The sequence below is a fragment of the Pungitius pungitius genome, chromosome 5 (genome assembly GCF_949316345.1).
Source record: "Pungitius pungitius chromosome 5, fPunPun2.1, whole genome shotgun sequence".
NCBI classification, from domain to species: Eukaryota; Metazoa; Chordata; class Actinopteri; order Perciformes; family Gasterosteidae; genus Pungitius; species Pungitius pungitius.
In genome coordinates this window covers 23,234,205-23,255,051 of record NC_084904.1, presented here as the reverse complement: position 1 = coordinate 23,255,051, position 20,847 = coordinate 23,234,205, and the positions used below count along the sequence as shown (strand labels likewise).

General features: G+C 48.6%; 3 protein-coding genes across 5 annotated transcripts; 2 read left to right on the top strand and 1 right to left on the bottom strand.

The window, feature by feature from the left end:
* Positions 1–304: 304 nt before the first annotated feature.
* Positions 305–14,492, top strand: sh2d3cb (SH2 domain containing 3Cb). Its single transcript, XM_037482239.2, has 12 exons — positions 305–393; positions 2,134–2,809; positions 3,956–3,995; positions 5,020–5,148; positions 6,498–6,886; positions 7,173–7,255; positions 11,488–11,831; positions 12,077–12,192; positions 12,343–12,514; positions 13,022–13,133; positions 13,218–13,424; positions 13,546–14,492. Exons 1-12 carry the CDS (start codon positions 375–377, stop codon positions 13,713–13,715), a joined length of 2,457 nt encoding a protein of 818 aa, XP_037338136.2. The 5' UTR covers positions 305–374; the 3' UTR covers positions 13,716–14,492.
* On the bottom strand, positions 7,333–11,370 carry LOC119224853 (UDP-glucuronosyltransferase 2A2-like). Of its 3 annotated transcripts, none has more exons than XM_037482298.2 (2): positions 10,984–11,370; positions 7,333–9,709 (listed from the first exon to the last, which is right to left on the bottom strand). In XM_037482298.2, the coding sequence occupies exon 2, from the start codon at positions 9,693–9,695 to the stop codon at positions 8,115–8,117; it is 1,581 nt and encodes a 526-aa protein (XP_037338195.2). In that variant the 5' UTR covers positions 9,696–9,709; positions 10,984–11,370; the 3' UTR covers positions 7,333–8,114. The 3 variants fall into 3 exon arrangements, with proteins under 3 accessions (XP_037338195.2, XP_037338196.2, XP_037338197.2); XM_037482299.2 differs by lacking the exon at positions 10,984–11,370 and adding an exon at positions 10,802–10,973; XM_037482300.2 differs by lacking the exon at positions 10,984–11,370 and adding an exon at positions 10,349–10,773.
* Positions 14,493–14,814: 322 nt separating the features above from the next.
* tor2a (torsin family 2, member A) lies at positions 14,815–18,898 on the top strand. The gene is made up of 5 exons (XM_037482376.2): positions 14,815–15,089; positions 15,684–15,949; positions 16,096–16,271; positions 16,587–16,714; positions 17,028–18,898. Exons 1-5 carry the CDS (start codon positions 14,960–14,962, stop codon positions 17,270–17,272), a joined length of 945 nt encoding a protein of 314 aa, XP_037338273.2. The 5' UTR covers positions 14,815–14,959; the 3' UTR covers positions 17,273–18,898.
* The last annotated feature ends 1,949 nt before the right edge of the window (positions 18,899–20,847 follow it).

Here is a 20,847-nt window from a genome sequence, read left to right as displayed (position 1 = left end):
ACTATTAACTGGAGTAAAAGTTTTTTGTTTAAAATGTCACTGGGGTAAAAGTTCACATTTAAGGAAGGTTGGAACTCGCTGTAAAACTTTATCACAACATCCCGCTGATAAATGGATGAGTCTTGTTGCTTTTTCCTGTTCTCAGGTCAGTTCCAGAACGGAGTGAAGAACGCGTCCACATGTCCCATGTAAGGACCCAGGTCTGTCCATTAAAGCTTGTGTTGTCATGAAATGACTTCTCACCTGATTGCATCACCGTGAGCACTTCCTGTCAGCTCCTCATGCGACAGGAAGTGGAGTTCTGAGCACGCGGTCGATCATCACGCCGCAGAAACTGTTTTCTGTGCGAAGGAAACGTCTCCGGAAGTCGAACCATGAACAGACGAAAACTGAGTAAGTTCTATTTCACTTTGTTTGATTAAATTATCATGAAGAAAGCACCAATATCTGTATATATATATATATATATATATATATATACATGTAGTACACAGAGTACTTCTACTGTGAGATCGGATGCTCCAGTTTCAAGTACTTCACAGGAGTATCTCTACTTCTCCTTCACTACATCTCAGATGTTCTACATGTTCTCAACAATCACTTTAAAAACAGCGTCTGAAGGAGTTAAAGATGAATCATTTTGATTTGTGACCCATTTGTCTTATTTCTTTATTTCTTTACTTTTTTGGGACAAAATGAAGCTTCCAGAAATAAAAAATCCTGGACTGTACTATTAAAACACAGTTACAACACAGTACACAGTACTTAGTAAATGAACTTAATTCCCTTCTTCATTTGGAAAAATGAATTCCAAGTTTAAAGATGTCGGGGTTAAAGTTAGTCAGCGGAAAAGAGGCAGATAAAGTTTGTTTGTGTAATCGTACAAAAGACACTGAACTGTTGTGTGTGTGTGTGCGTGCGTGTGTGTGTGTGTGTGCGTGTGCGTGTGTGTGTGTGTGTGCGTGTGTGTGTGTGTGTGTGTGTGTGTGTGTGTGTGTGCTGGCTCTTTGTTCACTTTATGTTTGTTGTAAATGAAGCACAGTTGTGTCTTTGTGTCCACTGGACGCACAGCTGAGAGTTCAACAATCAGACGTCTCCTGAAAGGACAACGGTCTCTTCTTCTACAGTTTGACTTTGTTGTTGTTGACTTGTTACCCATGATGCATCTGGAGGCCTTACACCAATTGCTGTGTTCTTTGACTTAATTTGCTTCTAATAGCAAAAATATTAATTAAAATCCATCAGCACAGAAAAAGGCTTCTTGCATCTAACCCTCCATCATCTCCCTCCTCCAAAGCACCAGACCATGTTTAGCAGAGATAATAAATACCCGTTGAGGGGGGGTTTTGGTCCCCCGGGGGAGGGGGGGGGGGGGGGGGGGGGTCTGGGGGTAACGTAACCTGACCCTGTGGGAAACTTCAGTGACACGAGGGTATGACAACATTCCTCAGAAGGCTCGCAGGCAGAGGAGACTCTCTGAGGGGGGGGGCAGAATCACACGGACGGGTTCTGATCCAAACAGCCCGATGGTCACAGTCCACCGGTCGGGTGTTTTCAGTGTGTCAGTGAAAGCAACACACCGCCCCACAAGGAGGAACAGGAAGTGGTTTCAGTCATTTCAGAGCGTGTCAACATTTAGGTCACGACCTGCAGAGCATTAACAACAAAGTGTTTGGTCTCTCTGTGCAAAAACAAACTCCCAAAACTAGTGCATGTTTTTGGAGATCTGCAGGATCGTTGTTGGGTTCGTAGTAAAACAATAAGAATTCTTATGGAAAGAGAACCCGACTGCACGTAAACTCGTGCAACGGAATGATGGACAGATGGAAGAAAGTGGCTGAAGCTGTCCATCGCTCCTCGGTTCAGATCCGTTACCAAGCTGTCGCTGCGTACGTTGTCCTGTAACTATATTTTCCCCTTGTTGCGTAACTATGTCATCACATCATTTAGTGACATCTAATGTAGTGACATCAATTTTCATAGCAACCTGAAGACTCAACAGCTTCAAAAGCGGAAACATCTCCACGAGTCCCCAATTGAAATCACATTTTGTGTCTGTAAAATACCACAAATGGCTTTGATTGGTCTTTCATCTCGATGATGCCGATGAAGGATATTTTTCTTTCTCTTTAGGTCTCAGATGGTTTGGGAGCCTGACTAATCTGTCCACCCGCCGCCCGACAGAGAAGACCAACGTCAAAGCGGCCCCAGAGCATCATGGGAGCCTCGGTGAAGCCAAGCAATCGGTGGACGACATGGACGCCTGCCTCCGAAGCCCCGGGTACGCCCACTCCAGCCAGATGTACACACACGTGGGCACGGTGCCACGCAGCCAGTCCCAGAAGAAGAGCAGCAGGGGGCTGAAGAAGAAGAAGAAGAAGAAAGAGGAGGAGGAGGAGAAAGAGGAGGAGGAGGAGCGGAGCCGGCGGAGGGCGGGGGAGCACGTCCGAGACTCCCCTCTGCTCAGTGCCCTGTCCAGCCTCCGTCTGACCAGTCTGGACCGGACTCTCCCTGGTGCTGCACCGGCCAGGCCTCCGCCCACCAACACCACCACCACCCCACCCGGCCCCGCTTCACCTCTGACCTCGGCACACGGAAGCCCCTTCGATGATCCTCCCGCGGACCCCTTCAAGAGGAGCGGGGGGGCTTTAGAAAGAGAGCCTGTCAACATGGCGACCAGCGGCCCCCGAGCGGCGTCCTCGCAGGACCTCTACGTGCCGATGGACCCGATAGCCGAAGCAGCTCGCCGCCAAACGCAGGAAACCACGAAGGCTGTGAGCGGCTGCCAGGAGGCGGAACCCGAGGACAGGTGAGCACATGAATGTGAGATGACAGCATCTTAAATTAAGAATTACAAATGTAATTGAATTCATGTCCTACTGTTACAGATTGTAAGTAATACAATAAATGATGTAATGTAATAACAATAAGGCTTGTAAATATTCTAATGTTATAAAGGTGAAGGCTTCCTGCACAGTGAGATTCATTCATTCATATTGTTCATTTTGTTTTGCTTGAATTGTGAAAATAAATAAACAAAAATAAGGTATCGTGCGAAACACTGCAACACTTCTGTTTAGCACTAATCAGCCCGAGCAGAAGTGGTTGTGGAGGTTAAACCTCTATTTTAAAGTGTTTGAGGTCACATTTGTTTTTGGTTATTGTGGGAGCTTTGAACCACAGCTAGTGTGTGTGTGTGTGTGTGTGTGTGTGTGTGTGTGTGTGTGTGTGTGTGTGTGTGTGTGTGTGTGTGTGTGTGTGTGTGTGTTTCTGGATGAAGAAGGAGCAGGAAGTGCAGTCAAATGTAATGCTGGTTTGGGTGAGTGCGGCCCCCAGGGGGATGGAGTCCCCCCCCCCCCTCCCTGGGAACAGTTAAGTGTAGACCAGGACTTTAGAAACACACTCGTTAAATTAAACAGAAGAAGAGAAATCGTTCTCAGAGCTTATCAGAAAGGACATTTCTTCACCAGGACACAAGTTTCAACAGTTAGTTGCACTTTAACAGCTTTTAAGTTTGAGTTCCTCCGGTCACAGAGAAACCACGCATCTGCACTTTCTAGTTTCATTAAGAAAATGTATTTTTAACGTTGCTCTGAAAGTGTTTAAAGAGTTCTGAGATGCTTCGGACTGCAGGGGGGGGGGGGGTGTGAATGTGGCTCCCTGAACAAGAGATACAAGGTTCTTATTTTTCCTCCCCAGAGACAGCTTTGTTGTGGGGGGGACACACTGCTGCTGTCAGAGAGTTGTGCAACAGGACGGAGAGAATGACTCAACTGTACTGCTGATACTGCTGTTACTGCTATTAGTACTGCTGGAGTATTTAGGGCTGTCTACTGAACCTCAATACTTCTTTGTGGGCAAAACAACATGTTTCTGTTGCGCTGAGTGAAAGTTTCCAGTTGGTGATGATGATGAATTACTCATCTGCGGATTGGTTGTTTTGTCTGTTTCTCAGTCAGCAGGACGTGACGGACAGCACTGGAGAATATGTGAAGGTAAACTTCCTCTTTACTAGACTTCAAATGTAGTTTCTTGTAACAGCGTTATCTCTCGTGTGCAGCTTCCTTTCCCCCAGTTCAAAAAAGACACTTTCCTCTCCCAGCGTAGGTTCAATTAGAACTCTTCTAAACTCAACAATTCAATCAGCAGAGGGTGACAGACAGGACCCGGGGGCCCGAGAGGGAGGGGTTCACTCCCCTCTGCGGTGAAGTGCTTTGAAGCTGCTGCGGTTGCCTATGGTTACCGCGGCCGGCTGTGCCTGGGAAGAGAATTCATCGATGATTGAATACACAACAAACACACGCGTCTGAAAGAGACACTCAATGAATGATACTAATGAAATTAAAGCTCATTACCCCCCCCCCCCATCAGATTACACAAACACACCGTCCTATGCTGCCCAATGGGTTAAACCATTCTGTCAGATATTGAGGGGCGTGGAGGTGTCAGGGAGGATTTACATGTCACCTATTAAACAGCGGAGTAACAGCAACTATTGTGTGCGTTTGTTTTTGTGTAAATGCGTGTCCCAAAAACCAAAGCATCCCGGCGTCTCGGCGTCGCCGTACACTCTGGACATGAAGTATTCGCTTGTGTTTGTACAAAGACGCCGCGGGACAAAAGCGCCACTGAGCGATGACCCCCGTCGCACAACGACGTCGTCTGGGCAGCGAGCCCAAGACTCCACGGCAAAGGGTCTGGTGGGTTCTTGGGGGGGGGTCGGGGGGAGGTATGCCAGAGCTGCGCCGCCGCCCGCCCCCCTACCCTACCGCCGTCTTCGGGGTAGCGCACAGAAAACAGAGCTGGAAAAGGCGAAGGATTTACCTACAATGGCCCCCTCCCCAGGGAATATTTAAAGACTTCTTTTAAGAAAGCAAGAGGAGTTTGGTTTGGAAACAAGAAGCAGAAATGTGTCTCCGCCTTTGGTTCAGACCCCAGAAGCAGAAGATGCTACCTGAATGTTCTAAGCTAATGTTATTGTTTTATTTAGTTGTTGTTGTTTGTCTCTGTGCCTTTAAGTTCTCCAAAGAACAGTTCTGGATAGAGTCGCCGTCAGATAAACTGAGCAAGCAGCTGGAGGAGGAGCTGAAGCTGAGCAGCAGCAACCTGAAGAGTCACGCCTGGTACCACGGACGGGTCCCCTGGAAGGTCGGCCTCGCACACACACCCTCGCACCCACCCACACGCACAAAAACATACACACACACCCACTCACACGCACCCACACACACACAAACATACACACGCACCCACCCACACGCACCCCCCCTCCCCCCACACACAAATATTCACACATACACACCCACACATTCACACATGTACACACATACACACCCACACACACACACTCACACACACACCATTAGAAGGCAATAGACCAAATCTAGTCTTGAAAAGCTAGTTTTGTCCCCAATTGTAAAGTGTCCTCATAATGATGAGAATAAGTGTCGGTCCCCACATTGTAGTACAAGTGAAATAATTTCACACACATGGACAACACAATTTTTTGAAGGCAATTTAAAAAAAATGTTAAATGTTGGTTGCTACCAACCAATTCACCTCAAATTCCTCATGATCTTTTGAAGTAGAGACACACACAAATGTGTGTCTACTTCACTTTCACGTTGTTTAATGTGTTTTACTGAGATAATCTCTAACTAAAATGTGTGATTAACACAAAGTTGCCACTTTATGGCTCTATATAAGTTGCCACTGGGTAAAGGACAGGTCCCAAGGACAGGTCCCACTAAAGGACAAGCCCAACTTAGTAATGGACAGGTCCTGATAGGTAAAGGACAGGCCCCAATAAGTAAAGGACAGGTCCTAATAGGTAGAGGACAGGCCCCACTAAAGGACAGGCCACACTAACTAAAGGACAGGTCCCACTAAGTAAAAGACAGGTCCCACTAACTAAAGGACAGGCCCCACTAAGTAAAAGACAGGTCCCACTAACTAAAGGACAGGCCCCACTAAGTAAAAGACAGGTCCCACTAACTAAAGGACAGGCCCCACTAAGTAAAAGACAGGTCCCACTAACTAAAGGACAGGCCCCACTAAGTAAAAGACAGGTCCCACTAATTAAAGGACAGGCCCCACTAAGTAAAGTAAGCAAATAAGTAAAGACAGTGAGTAAATGACAGGTCCTACCAGGTAAAGGACAGACCCCAGTAAGTTATGGTCCTACTGAGTCACATTGCTCATACAGTAAACAGTCATTATGGAGCCATATAGAGCCATAAAGTTGCAGGTTGGTTGATCCTTAAATCACTAACTTGGTGGAGGTGTTTCACACTGGTTTTGGAATCCTTCTCTTAATCTAGAAAAGTGAATCACATCCTGTGTGAATGGAAAAAAATACTTTGAAAATACTGATTTTTTCTTCATTATATGATTTGAACTTAAAAATGGGAGACACTTGAGATGTTGGCACCAGTTAAACAACCTTCCTTGTGTCCACCAATAACTCAATCCACTTCAACCCATTCACGTCTCTTTAGGTGTCTGAGAGCCTGGTGTTGAACCACGGCGACTTCCTGATCAGAGACTCTCAGGCCAGTCTGGGCGACTTCGTCCTCACCGTCCGCTGGGAGCAGAAGACCCTTCACTTCGTTGTCACAACGACAGCGGCCGTCCGGTCCTCGGAGACGGACCCTCGGGTCCGGTACGGTCTCGAGGCCGAGGCCTTTGACTCCCTGCCGGACCTGGTCCGCTTCTTCGTGGGCAGCGGGGCGGCTCTGAGCCGGTGGAGCGCAGCTCGGATCCTTCGGCCCGTGAACAGGACGCTGCCGCTGGGATACCTGGAGACGGCGTTCGGCGTCGCCGTCAGCCCGCCGTCCTGCCGCAGGGGGCTGAAGGACGGGAGCGAGGAGGAGGTCTGTCCCAGGAGGTGAGGTCTCACCGGGAGGATGAACGTAACGAGAACAAAATGCAGTATTTCTGATGGGTGATATTGAGTTTTGGGGGGAAATGAAAAATGTTGCTTTTATGTACAAAAAAATAGGTAATGTAGATGGGACAGAAGAAGACAGACAAAGTTATGTAAAAAACAACATAAAAACAAAGAATTAAACTGACTACAAAACAGAAAAATCATTCTTAATATATCTTTGAATCAAACCTAAATAATGAAACAATGCTACTTAATAAATAACTGTCTCTCTCTATGCATGCAGTCCTTCCTCTCTCCACCAGAGGGAGCCGGATGTCAACACTGAGCTGTCTGCTGGAGAATCCTCTCTCTCTGCTCTGCACAACAGTGAGTTATTAGTCCTCTTCGCTGTGACGCCCTGAACCAGTCCAATAGTTTTAGCATTAATATATATCACTGTTAAATTATTACATTTAAATTGTTGGCATTGAGTCCACTAGGAAGTTCTGTTGGAGGCCAAGTTGTTGTAGATGGTGGGGGTTACAGAGGGCTGCAGGGGAAAGTAAACTGGTATGGTTCGGCTATGAAGGAAATACTTGATATCTTTTCCCAAACCAAAGATTATATAGTTGCATCATATGGGACGCTTTTTATGAAAAATAAGAAGCAGCTATCACATGACCGCAGCATATACAGTTCAGTCAGGGACTTTTGATGTTTGATGTCCTCCTCTGTCTCCAACCTTCATGTCTCTACTCCGTCGGCTCTTAAATAAAGAAATATGGGAATTTATGAGTATTAAATCTCAACACAATAACATGTTAAAAGCTGCAGATGTGCAGATTGGTGTCATATGACAATACATGCAAAAAATCCTTGAATATTTGTAAAATTACTCAAAAAATAACCAATGTTTTGTGAAGCAATTCAACCAACCAATACATCAACTAACTTTTCAACAAATAATTTTGGTACTTTTTATTTACAGCATGAAATAATTATTTTAAAAACATACATTTGTAGAACAAGATACATGTGCCACTGTTTTTATAAAATTAATTTGAGGTTTCAGGTATTCTGCTAGCCGACAAATTGAACAAGGAAAAACAACGTTAACCGGACGTGATTAGCTGAAACAGTTGGGTAATATAAGGTTTGCGATTTCTTTTAACGACACACTGAGGCGTGTTAAATTACCGATGTAAGACTGTTTAGAACACAACAATCCGGATAACTATCTAGCGGCTCATTCCTTTTTGACTTTACTTCCGGAGAAAACTCTTCGCCACAAAAACCTAACTGCACAAACGAAAACGGAAAATACAAGCAAAATAACTGCCAGCAGAAACGCCACCACGTCAATCGAGTGGTACTGGATGGTGGACATCTTGTAGGAGTCCGTCCTCAGGTGTGCTGCCCCCTTGTGCCTCATGACAAACTCGATCCAGAACATGGCCCGGTCCAGCGGTTTCATGGGCTGGTCTCGGTGCAGGCTGGACAGCACCTTCATCTTCTCCATGTAGGTCGGATCGTAGAGTACGTCCTTCAGAGCCTCCAGGAAGTTTTCCTTGTTCACGGTCGCGATGTCCAGGACTTTGGCCACACCTCTCGTCTTCATCCTGAAGAAGTTGTCCGGCTGGTCGAACATGAGGGGCAGGCCGACCAGGGGCACCCCGTGGTAGATGGCCTCCTGGATGCCGTTGGTACCTCCGTGGGCCACGAACACTCTGGTCTTTGGGTGGCCCAGGAGGTCGTTCTGAGGCAGCCAGTCCAGCAGTAAGGTGTTGTTGCCGATGGTGGAGGGTCTTTTGCCTTTGTGTCTCCAGATCACCTTCTGAGGAAGTTGGGCGAAAGCGGCGGCGATTTCCTCTGTGACGTCTTCGGGAAGTTTTGCCACCAGGGTACCCAATGTCATAACGATGACGCCGTGCTCACCGGAGCTCTGCACAAAGTCCTCTAGTTCTTTGGGCAGCGGCTTGGAGGGCTTGCACTGGAATCCTGACATGTAGACAACGTTGGGCATTGTGGGTCGCGGGAACTCAAAGGTGAAATCGTTGCGCATCAGCCAGATGTCCGCCGCCTGAAACAGCTCCATGTAATGTACATCGTTTCCGAAGTAACGGCGGACAAACGGCTTGTAGTTTGAATCCGTGACATACCATGTCTGGAAATAGGTGAAGAAAAGGTAAAGTAGGTTCTTGACCCTTTGGGGAAACGTCATCTTGTCGCTCAGCTCTGCGCCTGGAATTGGGACGTATGACAGCGGGGAAGGAGCGATGGCACGGTGCCCCTCCCCCTGAACAGTCCACCTCACATTAAAGACGAGAGGAAGACCCAAGCGGTGACCCAGAAGCACCCCTGCACCGATGGCAGGGTCCGTCAGGAACAAGTCGTATTTGGCATCGATGAGGCTTTGCATCAGTTTGGTGTTCTCAAACATTGTCCCCACCATCTGAATCAACTCTTTATTCATCTGATAGAACTTCTCCACCAGTTCAAACTCCAGAGAAATACGAGCCCAGAGCGAAGCGCCGTTCCGCCGCATGTTCATCATTGTGTCTACAAATGACCCGAAGCCTTCCTCGTCGAACCCGGCAGAGGAGTTCACCGTGATGGACTGGTAGTGGGGGGACTCGGGCTTGATGTACCAGCTGTCTGACGACCTCATCACTGTGATCTCGTGGCCTCTGGCATGGAGCTCCTCGACGAGGACTTTCATGTTGATCCAGTGGCTTCCGTCCACAGGGAACACTAAGATTCTCCCTCCGTTCACCGGGAGTGAGGAGCAGAGCAGCACGGCAAGTGCCAACAAGGCCGGTCGGTACATCCCTGAAAAAGATTCTGAGGAGAGACGTGAGGATGTTAGATTCAAGAGAACGCATCCTATTAACAACCTTCCAGAGGAGGTTTTTGTCACCTCAGTTTCTAATTTTGTGAGAACTCTTTGATGGATGCATTTGAGCATTCAAAAAATTTCCCTTGAAGGAGGGGTGACTTATCTAATAAGGCGTATCAGAGAGGATGAGGACATGCATACGGATTTCTTTATGCTAAATCGAACATGTCGTCTGGTGCACGGGTGGCGTTTGTGACTTGAGGTTTGGCCACTGAGCCGACAACAGCAAACATTCAGCGCTTTTGAAAAGCATTTTCTATTTGCACCCAGATAAGAAAAGTCACATGGCAGCAATAAAGCAATAAAGCAGCTGTTATTTGCCTAAAAGCTTTGATTTAGTAGAGTAGAAGCAGGAGAGCTCGTGGTTGAATTTAGGACTCCAGGAGACCAGTCCTGGGTTTAGCATTTTATTTCCATCATTTACTTATTTTTTCTGTTTCAGTATAGTTTAGGCCACAAAAGTTATTCTACAACATAGTCATAAATAATGTGTACTAGAAGTTATTCTACAACATAGTCATAAATAATGTGTAGTATAAGGTATTCCACTACATAATCATACAAGGTACTATAAGTTCTATTACCTTTTCAGCAGTCAAAACAGTGGCGATGCACATCACTACGAGGCTTTTCTGCTCGTGAGACTTATATAACGTCCAGATTTGCTGATTACACAAGCCTCTCAGAGAATTCCGGCCACTTATTTCCAACATGTTTACAAAAGCCCTTCTGGATCTACAAGATGTTCCCATGCTCAGGTTTCACAGCTTTTGGTGTAGAGCTTTGAAAGGGTTGGAACCGCCCTTCTTCAATGTAGTGGGACAAAGGTCAAACAAGCTTCTACACATGGTGCTAATAAGAACCAGAGTAAATTCTTCAGCCTCACAGAGTGCTTCAGACACGTCAATAGCTCCGACACACATTAAGCCAAGTCTACCTGTAATAAATGTCCTCTGTATAAAAGAGAGAACACACATCTTTCTACAAAATAAGACAATGCTCCTGCTTGAATTCTCATTTTGTCTTCTCATCCAAACCTCGGAACGTTGATCGTTTTCTCTTGGTTAAATGAAGCCGACCGTGAGAAGACCAAGTGTCTCAAAGCCTGAAAGTCTCTCCTCCCGCTCGTCAACACACAAGACTCCTGCGAGTACTCAGCGCACATGTCCGTCACACGGACCAAACCGCGGCTCTGAAGCTCTGATGTATTCACACTCACCGGTACGTCCACAGTCCTCAGGTCTCTCTCTCGTGTGAAGCTCCCTCTCTGAGCCGAGCTCTCTCAGCGAGTCCTCGCCTCGGGGCCAAAGTTCAGGGCGTGTGCGCCGTACGCAGGTCTGTTACGCAACGCCGAGCCGGATCGAAGGGCCTCACGAGGTTAACGTGAAGCCGCGTGACACCACGCGGTAGTAATATAAAACCTAATAGTAGGTAATAGTAGTACGGAGACACGCCGGCAAGGAACTTGATTTAAATAATAACCTAGATGAAATAATCTCGGCATTGCAGCAACAAGAAGAAACGTCTTCGTCATGTTGGTTGAGCCCGAGTTACATCACCTGGTTTCAGAGTGTCAAACAACAGAAATGATTCATCACAGAACAATAATGTATTATAGTATTATATATAATATATAATATCACACGTGTGTTTCCATTAGAAGCCCGAAGGGAAGTATTTAACTCGAGTACTAAAAGTCTTTATATTCTATATTTCCATGTAGCCGGCGCGTCTCCGAGCGGCACCCTGCGGCGCCGTGGTCCGAGCCGGGAGGCCCCGCCCCCCGATGACCCGGGGAGCTGCTACACGGAGCTGCAGCCCGGCCCCCGGAGCTACGTGGGCAGGCTGCGGGCAGAGGACGGGTCGGCGAGGGTGGAGGGTGGCAGCGCGTACCAATCGCCGGTGGTGGAGACGGCCTCCTCCTTCACGCCGAGCAGGTACCGCTCGCCGCTGATGCCCGCGGACAACCGGCCTCTGGAGGTGGGGGTCCTGCGGCGGGTTAAGGAGCTGCTGGCCGAGGTCGACCCCCGCACGGCGGCCAGGCACATCACCAAGGCTGACTGCAGGGTGGGTGTGACATGGTCCCTCCGTAAACAGGAAGCAGAAACAACGCGGTTCAGGACCAGTCAGAGGAACCAAGTGGTGAATCTGGCATCTGGTTCCTTTAGGAAAGAGGCGGGACTTTGGACCGACCTTTTTAAATGACCCTCATCCTTCTCATCGCAACTGTGAGAGGACACTCCGGATGTCTCCATCCATGGACAGAGACGCATTCAGGGGCACAGCAGTGAATGTTTGTCCGTGTTTCCCAGGTGGCCAGAATTCTTGAGGTGACTCCGGAGGCGCAAAGGATGATGGGAGTTAGTTCAGGGATGGAGCTGCTCACGCTGCCACACGGCCAGCAGCTGCGACTGGACCTGCTGGAGAGGTGGGGCAGCTTTTACAAATGTTACTTCTGGTTGTTGTTGTTGTTGTTGAGTGGGACGGAGAACGGACCTCCGGGAGCATCGCGGGCCTTTGGCGCCCTCGCCGCCGGCGGGATGGTGGCGACCTCTGAAGTCTCTCCGGCCTCCTGCAGGTTCCACACCATGGCGACCACGCTGGCGGTGGACGTGTTGGGCTGCACGGGGACGACTGAGGAGAGGGCCGGCCTGCTGCACAAAATCATACAAATCGCGGCGGAGCTGAAGGGGACCACGGGCGACTTGTTCGGCTTCGCCGCCGTCATGAGGGCGCTGGAGCTGCCGCAGGTGAGACAGAGACAGAAAGGTGACATCGATGCAGGTGGATGTCATTCACAGTACAGTGTCTGGATTTAGCTCATTATGTGTCTGCTTATTAATAAATTCATATAAAGAGATATTAAAATAAATTTGGAACCTGCATTTATCCAAAATTCACCTTTTAGTTCTGGAAACCATTAACCTTTAAGTTTCTCCCATTTAAAACAGATAAAGGTAAAATAAATGAATAAATTACTGAAATTGACTTTTTAATTGAATAATCCAGTTTAGCTTCTTTAAATATCTGCATTTCCAGTGTTGGTTCTGTCATGTGGTACCAGTAGGTCCAGATGCGTCACGAAGGGCTTTCCATCAAATAACAACATTAAAGCTAAAACTCACAATGTCCCACAATCCCACTGTGATTTAAACAAACAAACGTTGTATCATCATCATCATCATTGTGTCACAGAGCTGTGATTTGAACCCGGCGGGGGGCCCCCCAGGTCTCATTGACGTCCCTCCGTCTCTCAGGTGTGCCGTCTGGAGCAGACCTGGACGGCGCTGCGGCAGCGCCACACCGAGGGCGCCATCCTCTACGAGAAGACGCTGAGGCCCTTCATGAAGAGCCTGAACGACGGCATGGGTAGGTGTCCGCTCGCCACTTTAAACTCCTCCCAGGTGAAAGACGCCAACCGAGCCCTTTGTCCCCCCCCCCCTCCACCCCCAGAGAGCTGCCCGCTGGCCGGCACCACCTTCCCCCACGTCCTGCCCCTCCTGGGCCTGCTGGAGAAGGGCGCGGCGGTGGGCGAGGGGGCGGAGCCATGGGAGACGGCGGAGGTCGGGGTGGACGTGGTCATGTTCCACCTGGGGGCGGCCAGGACCATCGCTCAGCTGGGGGGCGTCTACCGCTCCAACGCCGAGAGCAAACTCCAAGGTGAGAGGCCTCTTGAGAGTGAATAGAGGTGGGGCGCCCCCCTGTGGTGGGTCTACCGGGGGAACGCCTCAGGCTCTACGGGGGTGTGGTGGTTATTGTTGCCGTTGTTGACACGTCGCAGGTTTCCAGGAGCAGCCGGAGGTCCTGGAGCTCTTCCTGACCGACTTCCAGATGAGGCTGCTGTGGGGGAGCAGGGGAGCCGAGGAGAGCCGGGCTCTGCGACACGCCAAGTTCGACCAGGTTCTGACCGCCTTGTCCAACCGGCTGGAGCCGCCGCTGCGATCACGCTGACCCCCGACCTCTCTCGGGTGTCTCTGTCCCGGTGGGCGGACCCCAGAAGCCTCGGAGTTCGCGGTGTGCACGTTTGATTTGGCGGTTTGTTTCCTCACAAACTGGCTGTGACGTCGTTCTCCATCCTCCCGTTGTCCTGAGGACTTTAACGCCTGGTCTCACCTCCACCAAGACGCCATCCACCCAACAGCGGATGACCTCTGTGCACGTGTGCAGCACTGTGCCCGGTTCTGCTGCTTTTGTTCTGTGGAAACAAAACAGAAGGTTGTTTTTTTGTGAGATGAGGCTGAGCCTCCGTGTGTCTGAAGGCCGGACCTTCGTACGTCGTACTGTACAACAAAATAACAGAGGATCTCCATCACGTGTGTTTAGGGATTCCTCGTGTGAATAAAGTGGTGCTGATTCTGTCATCAGGTCAGAACTTTAGTCTGATTCCAGTGCTTGCTACACAGATATTAACCTCACTGTCGAGCCGACACTGTCAGTTACATTAATAATTTATTGACTCCCAGCTTTCACTAAAACTGATTCATTCATAACATTTTTTTGGAATTATTTAAAGAAAATTGAATGGTTGTTTAGGTCGTCTGAGCCTTGGTACTAAAACGCTTGAGGAACATCACGACAACCTCAAACACAAAGACTACAGACTTGTTTGCTCTTAATTAAAAGACATCTTTCTAAAGCCTTTGTCTTGCAGTGATTGAAAAGTTGTATCCCCTCTAAGATTATGTATCTTTAATGGATAAATAAATAAAACAAAAGCATGCAAAAATCGTCACGTTCGGTTTTTACCATCTCAGGCAACTGATTTTTTTAATTACCAGTTAGTACAAATATAAATGTGTACCAAGTGTCAACGTTTATTTCTTGTTGAATTACTTGCTAAGAATACAGATTTATATTATTGTTATCATTATTATTAACGATGTTTTGTAATGTTTTGTATTCAGTGTAATTTACAAACATATTTTTAAAAGATAAAATTCTGGATAAATAGCAACACAATAAAATAGGACATTTCTTTCCAGACGTTGTGTTTACTGCTTTCTGGACCGTGATCTTCCAACGTGTCCACGCACGTAACGCCCCTCGACAGGTGCACGCTGGGAAACGTAGTCCCCTCGGTCACTCCGCTGCGTGTCTCTGGACGGGCTCCCGAGAAGCCGAAAAACTACGAACTCACCGAGGCTCGTTGTGGAGACGGTTCTTGCGGCTCTTCTGTCTGCCCACAGGCAGCCACCATGCTGGCCGTCCTGTCCGTGCTGTCCGTGCTGCTGCTGTGCCCGTGTAGTCCGGTCAGTGCCGTTTTCCAGAGGCTTTACTGCAGCTTATCGGACAGCTGCGAGTGCGACTTCAAGCCCAACATCAGAGGTGAGACGCGCCGCCGCTGCACGGCTAACGGTAGCTAGCAGGCTAGCAGGCGCCGCTTCGTGCTAACCGTTAGCTCAGCCTGCCGCGCTAACAATAAAAAAGAGAAAGTATCGTGTGTATGTTTCTCCAGTAACTGCGTGATATGTCACATGTGTGTTATACGTGCTTTAGACGAACACTGACGGTTTGAGTGTAACGTTTTCCCGAGGAGTGTTGTAGCCGCTGTTATGCTAGCTAGCTCCTCACCGGAAGTCTGCTGCTGTGAGCGCAACACGGAACACAGTCTACTACGTGTTCTTCTTTAATGTGCACTTCAGTGTGGCGACTTGAATGGAAATTATTGAATACCATTATGTCCTTTTATGTTCAACTTCTTACATGCTAATATACACTTAGTTTACTTTAAATATTGTACTTTTGTACAACATCTCAGAGGCGAGACATGACAATGAATAAAAACCCATAACGAACATCAGATATCAGTTATTGAAATAATAAAGACCACATTTAAATCTGTAGTTTGCTGTGGTCCTAAAACATTTTAGTGTTGATGGTCAATATCATGAACCCCTGCTCTCCTTTCCTGTCAACCAGACCTGGAGTGGGACCTCTACAAGAACGTTTTCGGGCAACCTCTGGCCCAGGACATCGTGTCAGAGGAGGTAGCGAGGTTCCTTCAAAATAAAAGCCCGGATCGACCCCTGGTGCTGTCCTTCCATGGCTCGTCCGGGACCGGGAAGACGCTGGTCAGCTCCATGTTGGGGAAGCATCTGTTTGGCTCGGCCATGAGCAGCCCTTACGTCCACCAGTTCATCCCCACGCTGCACTTCCCCCGCCCCGACCGGCTGCAGGAGTACAGGGTGAGTGGGGGGGGGGGGGGGGGGCGTTTAGCATAGCAGGACTGTCAAGACAAGGCTGGCGTGTTTAATAGAGGTGTATTGTTTGAGTCCCTTGGAGCTTCTGTTGGGACTACATGCCCCCCCCTCCTCTCCTTTTTGGTGTTCAGGAGGAGCTGAAGAGTTGGGTGAAGGGAAACCTGACGGAGTGCGCTCGCTCCGTCTTCCTGTTCGACGAGATGGAGAAGATGCCCCCGGGACTCATCGACGTCCTGGAGCCCTTCCTGGGTCCCTCGCACGTCGTGTTTCGCACCAACTACCGCAAGGCCATCTACGTCTTCATCGGGTACACACAGACACACACACACACACACACACACACTGGGCTACACAGGATCTAAGGATGGGTTTATTTCATTAATAAAAGTGTGTGGAGTTTCAAATCATCCTGGTGGTAAACTGGGGCAACTGGTTTTCTAGAATGATCCAAATTACACTTTGAGATCAAGTAATAACAATAATAATGTAAAGCTGCTCCACATCATAAACGTATATTTATTAACTTGTATTATCATTTTAATTGTGTATAAAAATACATAGTAAGTACATAGACATAAATACATAGTGTGTGTGTGTGTGTGTGTGTGTTGTGCTCCTGCAGCACCTCTGGAGAGGAGGTGATCAACAGAAAGGCTCTGGAGAGCCGGCAGGCTGGTCGGGACCGAGAGGAGATCACGTGGGCCGACTTACAGGACGACATTGCGCGGGCGGTCTACAACAGCTCCACTAGTGAGTGTCCTCTGGGGCTCCTTTTTATGACATCAGATGAAGTGATCCACGAAAGGAGCAAAGTGAAATCAGTAGAATAGAGATAAAGTGGGATGATAGTACTTGATGGTGGTTAAAGCTCTTTTTAAAAACAAGCACGAGGATGAAGCTTCATACGAAATAAAAAGCACCAGAATGACGACTTCAAACCGACAGACGCAGCTCGTCTTATTGGTTCCAGTCACATCGATGTTAACGGCTTCAACACAACATCCAGAGACTTGGTGGTAAACAAAGCCCCCCCCCCCCTCCCCGTCTCCCCCCCCCCCCCCAGGCGGCTTCTTCCGGTCCTCGGTGGTGCTCCAGCGGCTCGTCGGGCGCTTCGTTCCCTTCCTGCCGCTCAGCCGGCGCCACGTGGAGCGCTGCGTCCGCTCGCAGCTCTGCCAGCGCGGCAGCTGCGGCCGCGGCGACGTGGTGGAGGCGGTGGCCGGCGACATGACCTACGCCCCCGTCCCGGGACACTACTTCTCCACCGCCGGCTGCAAGGCCGTCCCCGCCAAAATAAACTTCTTCCTGTGAGGCCGGCAAGAGAAGATGGAGAGCGAGTGAGGAGGTTTCGGGGGGGGCGGGGCGGGGGGGGGGCTCTGAAAGCCAACCGCAGCTTTGTTCAAGGGCCGGGTCCCTGAAGGCATCGTCGGTCACGTGACCCTCAACCTCGACTCCTCCTCAAACTTCTGAGAGTTGACGTTTCAGTATTTATTGACCTTCATCATTTTACTCTGATACGGTTCCACTGGTCTCCTCCCAGTTCTCCCACAGGCGGGGCAGGAAAAGGGATTGACACTTATTTTATCATTTTGGTGATTTTAATACATCTGAATGTTTTTTTTAAATTGTTAAAAAAAATCCAGACGAGAAAGGGAAGATTTGCTGAGTGAAGTTTAATATAAACTTTCCTATTTCATAAGAAAGTGTTGAACGATGCTGCAGGAAAAAACCACAGAAGAAGAAACATCATGTAACGGGAGAAATATCATCTTCATCACTGGCAAAAAAACAAATTATAGTTTAACAATATACACTAATGAACATGGACAACCTACTTCAGCCTGTAACTTCTGGAGGAGTTTTTTATGAAGAAGAATTCTGCAGCAGAAGATGAATTTGACTTCCTTCCGTCCTGCGGCGTCTTCCAGCACAGACTCGTCTCTGCCAGCAGGGGGCAGCGTCGACCCAAGAGGGAGAGCTCAGTGAGACTATTAATTATGAAGATATTATTAAGTTATCGTAACACAAAGTGCACTTTCCTGCTGCGGAGGATCAAACACACTCAGCCTTTGTGGAGGCAGTTTGTGTCTCAAAAATACTCCTCAAAATGTTTATGAAGATTTAAAATGTGTCACTGTGGTATTTGTACACAGTGGTTTTTGTACACAGTGGTATTTGTACACAGTGGTACTTGTACACAGTATTCCTGTTGGTGTCTCTGAGGAGGAGCATTGAGGCTCCAGCCTCCTGTGAAGTGCCTGTTGGAGGAATAAAAGAACATCACTTGACAAGTAGTCAGATCCCTTTAAAGTGTTTATTTGCACTTCTCTTTCAGCCTCCTACGTTAAAACTACTTAAAGTCTGACCTCAAACCCAACGGATTACTTACTAATTTAATATATTTAATATATTTAAATGATTTTTAACACTGATTTCAAAGTGAAATTTACCTTAAAGGTCAAAACGGCTTCAACATTAAATAAATAGAAGCAGTGTGTCACATCTTGTCTTCTCACATGTTTCTATGGACTATTTCATCTTAATTACTAATGTTTGTGAGTAAATTAAATTAATTTACTTCATGGTCCTCTTCTAGAAAGATCCATTAAAAGAGCTCAGAGCGTCTCTGAAACACTCTGTGACCGAAGACGAGATGTTCTATGAAGGCTTCTCGTGATGAAGGCTTCTCGTGATGTTCTATGAAGCCATAAACTAAAATGGTGACGGATAAAATATCAAACTCCAAGCTTTAAAACAGCATTCCATGTCGTCATGGTGACCGCGTCCTCTTCTTGGTCCATCACATTTTAGGCTTTTGGTAGTAAACTTGAGGTGGTCCACAGGTTGTAAACTCAAGTTTAATTCCATCGTGATGATTTGAAACATAGAAGTGTGACAAGAAACAAACGTTTAATCTGGATGTCAATAAAGAGCCAAACATCAGTTTCACAGTTGAGTCTTTTAATGAAACCTTGAAAGGTTTTTTTTGGACCTTCAGGTCAAACCAACAGGAAACACAACGTACCTGCAGGAAGGTGACGTTCCCTCCTCCACCTCCTTGTATCTCCCACGTCTCTATCCGCCACCCTGGTGTGATGACTTCATTACCCCCACCCCTCAAACCCCGCCCCCCACCACCACCACACGGGCGGCGTGAGGAAGAGGAGGGGTCCACAGGTCAGCTCAGAGGCCTCTTCAGGGCCAGCTGCTTGTGCTGCCATACCTGCACAATGAGACGGACGCACACAACACACACACACATGTACGTGCACACACACCAACGCTAACACACACACCAACGCTAACACACACACATGTACGTGCACACACACCAACGCTAACACACACACATGTACGTGCACACACACCAACGCTAACACACACACATGTACGTGCACACACACCAACGCTAACACACACACCAACGCTAACACACACACATGTACGTGCACACACACCAACGCTAACACACACACATGTACGTGCACACACACCAACGCTAACACACACACATGTACGTGCACCCACACCAACGCTAACACACACACATGTACGTGCACACACACCAACGCTAACACACACACCAACGCTAACACACACACATGTACGTGCACACACACCAACGCTAACACACACACATGTACGTGCACACACACCAACGCTAACACACACACATGTACGTGCACACACACCAACGCTAACACACACACATGTACGTGCACACACACCAACATGCACACACACATACATGTACGTACACACACACCAACGCTAACACACACATGTATGTACACACACACTAACACACACACACATGTACGTACATACACACCAACGCTAACACACACACATGTACGTGCACACACACCAACATGCACACACACACACATGTACGTACTAACACACACACACACACACACACACACACACATGTAGGTACACACACACACACACATGTAGGTACACACATGTGACCTGTGGGCTCCCTGCAGACGAGGACCAACAACACGCGTTGTCTCCTCCCCTCTGATCCCTCTCCACAGGGCGAGTGTATGAAGACACTTTCACCTCCCAGCTTTACCACCTCACCTCCTTCCCGGCCCTCGCTTCTTTCCTCCCCTCCATCAGGGGTTGTGGAGGAGGTGGGGGGGGGGGTCGACAAAGGGACGCTGCTCCCCCCCCCCCCACCTCCACATCTGTGAGAGCCCCTCCGTCCCCTCATTCTTCTCCCTAACCGCTCCATTATTGGGCCTCTTTCACTTGTAAATGTGGCCAGCGATACTTCTGATGGGTCTTTTATGCACACGGCGGGGTCAGGATGGGACGGAGGGGGGGGGGGGGGGGGGTGTTTGTGTGGGTGTGTGTGTGTGAAGGTGGGGGCCGTATACAATGAGGGGGTGGGTTCGGGTTGAGGGGTGAGGAGGAGGTTTAGGGAGTCTTGTGCAGGACCCGAGTCTGAGGGAACAATTGTGACAAAGACTTAAATCCTTTTTTGTGTGTGCAGTCATTTGGGACGGTTTGGGACCAGCTCCCCCCGCCTCGCATTCCTGAAGCCCCCCCCCCCCACACACACACACACACCAGAAACGGGACGACGAGGGGCAGGAAAGATCAACAGGCACAAGTTGTGTCGGAGGCCAGCGGTGCAGCAGGTGATGGACTCAGGTGGTGCTGTGCAGGGGGGGGTGTGGGGGGGGGGTTCTGTGTGATCATCTGTTATTTTAGCTCCTGCTCTCACCCCCTGACACACACTCAGTGGCAATCGAGTCACCGGGACAACAGGTGGACAAAGGGGACGCGGCGGGGGGAATGTGAGGAGGAGGGAGGTTGGGTGTGTGTGTGTGGGGGGGGGGGGCTGATGAGAGGTGATGAGATGCGGTGTGTGG

Bases quoted from the DNA above. Each gene is read 5' to 3' on its own strand.
- sh2d3cb (XM_037482239.2), top strand. The intron at 5,149-6,497 runs GTCGGCCTCGCA...ACGTCTCTTTAG, and splicing joins ACGGACGGGTCCCCTGGAAG to GTGTCTGAGAGCCTGGTGTT. The intron at 7,256-11,487 runs GTGAGTTATTAG...ATTTCCATGTAG, and splicing joins TCTCTCTGCTCTGCACAACA to CCGGCGCGTCTCCGAGCGGC.
- tor2a (XM_037482376.2), top strand. From the start codon at position 14,960: ATGCTGGCCGTCCTGTCCGTGCTGTCCGTGCTGCTGCTGTGCCCGTGT. The intron at 15,950-16,095 runs GTGAGTGGGGGG...TTTGGTGTTCAG, and splicing joins ACCGGCTGCAGGAGTACAGG to GAGGAGCTGAAGAGTTGGGT. The intron at 16,715-17,027 runs GTGAGTGTCCTC...CCCCCCCCCCAG, and splicing joins GGTCTACAACAGCTCCACTA to GCGGCTTCTTCCGGTCCTCG.
- LOC119224853 (XM_037482298.2), bottom strand. From the start codon at position 9,695: ATGTACCGACCGGCCTTGTTGGCACTTGCCGTGCTGCTCTGCTCCTCA.